Below are 4,370 nucleotides of genomic sequence, written 5' to 3'. Positions count from 1 at the left end.
GAAGGAGTCATGGATGATGATGATGATAATGAAGTCCAGGTATTGGATGGAGATGATGGTGATCGATGGTCTACTCCGAACCGTGGTGAAGGGGGGCAAAATGGAGTCTTGGATGATGATGATGATAGTGAAGTCTAGGTATTGGATGGAGATGGTGGTGATTGATGGTCTACTCCGAACCGTGGTGAAGAATTTTTTTGGGGGAGCACACCTATGACAATTACTAAGAATGGCAAAGGACGACAAAGTCAATTTGATTTTGATTTGGAGGGAATAGTTGATGATGTGGTAGTTTCACCTATTGACTTGAAATCCGAAGACTTACATCAAGGATGTCAGAATCTCGACTCTTCCCATAGTCCGTAGACCCCTGAAGGTACTGGTTTGGATGTTACTCCTGCTCATTTGCAGGTGAAGTTTATCCCTCCTAAAGTTGGACAACACTGCCCTACTCGAGATGATCTCATCAAAGACATGAAGTAGTATGCAATAACAAACATGTTTGATTTGCGCGCGTCGTGCAAGTACTGCTCCTGAAAGGGTGGTGATGAAGTGTAAGGATGTTGGATGTACATTTCATATTTATGCACAATCGGCCACTGGTTCTGATATATATAGGTTATTATAACCTTGACAATCAAAGGCACACACTTGTCCACAAGATGAAGCTGTTACAACTAATCGACAAGCAAATGTTAAATGGGTCTTATAAGTTATTAAGTCAAAACTGAAGGACAACGTGGAATTGTGTCCAAGACAGTTGCAGCTGGAGGTGAAGAACTCACACCATACCAAAGTATCTTATAAAGTTGCATGGAAAGCCAAAGAAATTGCAATGCATAAGGTATCAGACTTCAAACAATTAGCAAGTACTGATTGGATATGTAGCCATAGATAACTTACATTGGTTTGCCTTGTTTTCTTGTAGATAAGGGGAAACTTCTCTCAGTCGTACCAAATGTTGCCAAATTACTGCAAAGAATTTAAAAGGGTTGATCCAGATTGTTACACTGAGCTATTGACGTCGTCATCTCCTGAGCACAGGTTTGAACGCATTTTCTTATGTTATGGGGTAACTGTCCGTGTTTACAAAAGATGTCTCCGTAAGTTGATTATGATTGATGGGACATTCATGAAAGGTAGATACAAGTCAGTTATCCTCACCGCTCTAGCTCCTGATGGTGACAGCCACATTTTCCCAATTGTAGTTGTCATAGTCCCGAAAGAAAATAATGAACACTGGGATTGGTTTCTTGAGAAGTTGAGAGACCATGTCGTTGGGACTGAGGAGAAATTTGTGCTTATGTCTAATAGGCATCAAAGGATTCTTCAAGCCGTGCCAAAAATCCTTCCTAATGCTACACATTGCTTTTGTGCACAATATATCTCAAACAATGTTAGTAAGGAAGACACAAAAGGGAGGGTGAAGAGGGCGGCTGAAACTTATGATAAAGCTGATTTTGTTAGAATCCTGAGTCACATATCCTGTAGCGATCCGAAGGGGTACGCAAAATTTGTTAAGATTCTAAAAGAGTCATGGTCCTGTGCCTTTGCTCCAATGAGAAGGTATGGTATTCGCTATACAAATCACATTGAGAGCTGGAACAAGATGATACTGCCAGAGCGAGCAATCTCTGTTACATCTCTTCTGAACGGAATTCAGTCAAACATAATCAAATACTTCTATGACTATAAACTGATGGCTTCAAAGCTTAAGAGCAAACTGACCAAATATGCGGAAGATGTGATTGTCAGTTCAAGATACGTTAGTCGTCTGTTACATAGCTTCGAGGGCAACTGAGTATGTTTACTCTATTGTAAGTATAGATCGTACTAACACTGTAGACCTATTCAACAAGACATGTACTTGTGGTTTCTTCCAACAAGTTGGTCTTCCTTGTATCCATGCTATGAAGGCAATCGATGATGGTAAATTCTCTGTATATGACTATTGCTTGCATTGGTACACAAAAGAAACTATGATGGACACTTATCGAGAAGAGTGGAAACCAATAAGAGGTAAAGAACAATGGTTTTGGGTTTTTGATGGAATCATGGTCAAACCACTCGTAGATGAGGTCATACCTGGCAGGCCAACGAAGAAAAGAAAGTGATCTAAAGGAGAGGGGGTTCCAGTGCAAAAAAGAAGGTGTTCTCATTGTGGTGGTCTTGGACACAACATGGCAACATGCACAAGGGCCACTGATGATGCAGAATGGATTGATTTTTCAGCTAGAGTTCCACTAGATTTTGAATATGAAGAGTTTATATGATTATGGGTTGCAATAGGTAGGTAGAATGCAAGACAATGTCAGCTATTTTGGTTACTTGAAAATTACCAGGTCCAGTTACATACATCTTTTTATGGATTCATAATGTTCTATGTACTGACATGTTATTGTAATATTAATATCAGGAACAAGTACATATATATATATATATATGAACTACTTCATCTCTAATAGATAACTTCTTAACAAGTTCGCTCACATTTTGAACATTGCCTTCGATATTCATTTTAACTAGACCATCAATGGTGACCGTCAAGTGGTCGTCCTCAACAGGTCCTTTTCCAAGTGCACTTCCAATAGGTTGTTTATCCTTGGTCTCTCTACCTGCTAGATCAATCCATCTAAAACCTTTGCACCATTCACCATTCACCATTCACCATTCACCATTTGCCTGCATGAGAGATACCGTCTCCCCATACTGCATTCCTTTTTACTGACTGCATACCGCATATTTGTGGCGAAGCATCTTGGACACTTATTAATATTTGCCCATGGACAATTGATTTTTAAATGGCCAATTGATCCGCAGCCAAAACAATTTTTGTTGATCTTGCTAAATCCATAGTTGCCTTATTACTGCTAGAACCTTTACTTTCTCCTTCTCCCCCACCCATTTTGTTGGACACAGAAAATAGAAATAGAAATGAAATACCCAATGAAATACAAGTCTGAGTGACTACTAATATAGCAACATTTTCCCGCCCAAAAAGTTTCCCGCCAATATGGCCATCCTGTGCATTAAATATTTGTTACAATGGTCATACTACATTGAAGTTACCATCAGCAATTACCTACCAAGGTAGACAAAACAAAATAATATAATATGTGACATAAGATTCCACACAAAACATAGCCATATATGAAGAAAGATCAATCTAGCAAAGTAAGATCCTACATAAACGTTAAATTTATCCTCACAGCTAAACACATATAAGGTCAAACCATGTGACACATGAACAGCCAAACGCCCATGAAGATACTATCAGCAACTTACGGGAGTTACAAAATTGAAGCAAAATAACAAACTTTGATTGTAGGAGTTTAACAAAATTTCAACATGTTGATAATTTATGGCCTATGTCACTTGTTTACATGCGCCTAAATTGCCTTTACACCATGGTGGGTAGCTGCTTCTCTATCATCCATCAAACGCGTCTCCAATTCCTGTTGTCGGCTTTTACAAACACTGTCTGGATTCAATCCATAGTTAATGATATCCATTCCAATCCTCTTCCGCATTCGATGGGTTTGCATATCAATTTTGTTAACTTGGTCAGGCACTCCCCTAAGAAGGCAATCCAGAAAAGCTAGGCAAAATAGCCCACAACTGTTCCCATCAGGTTGTTTGGTCATTGGTACAAACTCACGAGTCCAAGAGGTGTTCATATCATGATCTAAAGATGGATTAGCACACTTGATCACATAAGCAAGACATGACTCTAATGCTAGTTGCTCAATACCAACACTCTTACCACCAAGAGAATCATATGTATAGATTTTTCCCTCAGAATAATTGTAAACCTCAAGAATCCAGTGACTATGTTGCACTTGAAGTGGAATGATAATACCTTTGCCCTTGGTTGTCTTTGCTTGATTTCTAATTCTTCCTTCAAAAGTGTCTAGGTGCTCTATAATGACTTCAGAAGGACGATAAGATAAACTTTCTAGTCTCTGCTTAGGTGATGCTACTCTAAAACTTGGCTCTTTAAGCTTCTTCTGGAAGGTTTCATATTCTCTCATCATGAATTTCTACATCAACAAAATCATCATTCATGAATTAATGAATGCACATTGTCTAGAAATTATTCAACGAAACATCAACAAATGAGAGATAACTTACAACAAAGTAGACATCATGAACGACAATATATAAGTCTTTTTCTATAATGTCATTATCCTTACAATGTTGGGTGCACCACCTGGACAACAGCTGCACATATATACTCATAACCTACAAATCACATAAACCAATTAATTAGGGAATCTAATGTATATGTGACTTGCGTACTTACCTCATAGTTAGTGTATGAAGCCATGGTGGTTGTGTACTTACCTCACCATCCACTCATTGTCTTCCAT

The 4,370-nt window shown here is 38.7% G+C and overlaps 1 protein-coding gene across 1 annotated transcript; it reads left to right on the top strand.

Moving 5' to 3' along the window:
• The first annotated feature begins 213 nt into the window (after positions 1–213).
• Positions 214–1,801, top strand: LOC147474491 (uncharacterized). The gene is made up of 4 exons (XM_086585095.1): positions 214–288; positions 412–479; positions 757–844; positions 929–1,801. Exons 1-4 carry the CDS (start codon positions 214–216, stop codon positions 1,799–1,801), a joined length of 1,104 nt encoding a protein of 367 aa, XP_086441221.1.
• Positions 1,802–4,370: the final 2,569 nt, after the last annotated feature.

Source organism: Coptis chinensis, chromosome 9 (genome assembly GCF_015680905.1).
Source record: "Coptis chinensis isolate HL-2020 chromosome 9, ASM1568090v1, whole genome shotgun sequence".
NCBI lineage: Eukaryota > Viridiplantae > Streptophyta > Magnoliopsida > Ranunculales > Ranunculaceae > Coptis > Coptis chinensis.
Note: the sequence above shows the minus strand (reverse complement) of the source record. Positions and strands in the feature narration are given on the sequence as shown.

What these genes read in the sequence shown, in the direction of transcription:
- LOC147474491 (XM_086585095.1), top strand. Translation starts at nt 214, where the DNA reads ATGACAATTACTAAGAATGGCAAAGGACGACAAAGTCAATTTGATTTT. An exon ending in AGGGAATAGTTGATGATGTG is followed by an intron (nt 289 to 411) that starts GTAGTTTCACCT and finishes GCTCATTTGCAG; the next exon opens with GTGAAGTTTATCCCTCCTAA. An exon ending in AAGAAATTGCAATGCATAAG is followed by an intron (nt 845 to 928) that starts GTATCAGACTTC and finishes GTTTTCTTGTAG; the next exon opens with ATAAGGGGAAACTTCTCTCA.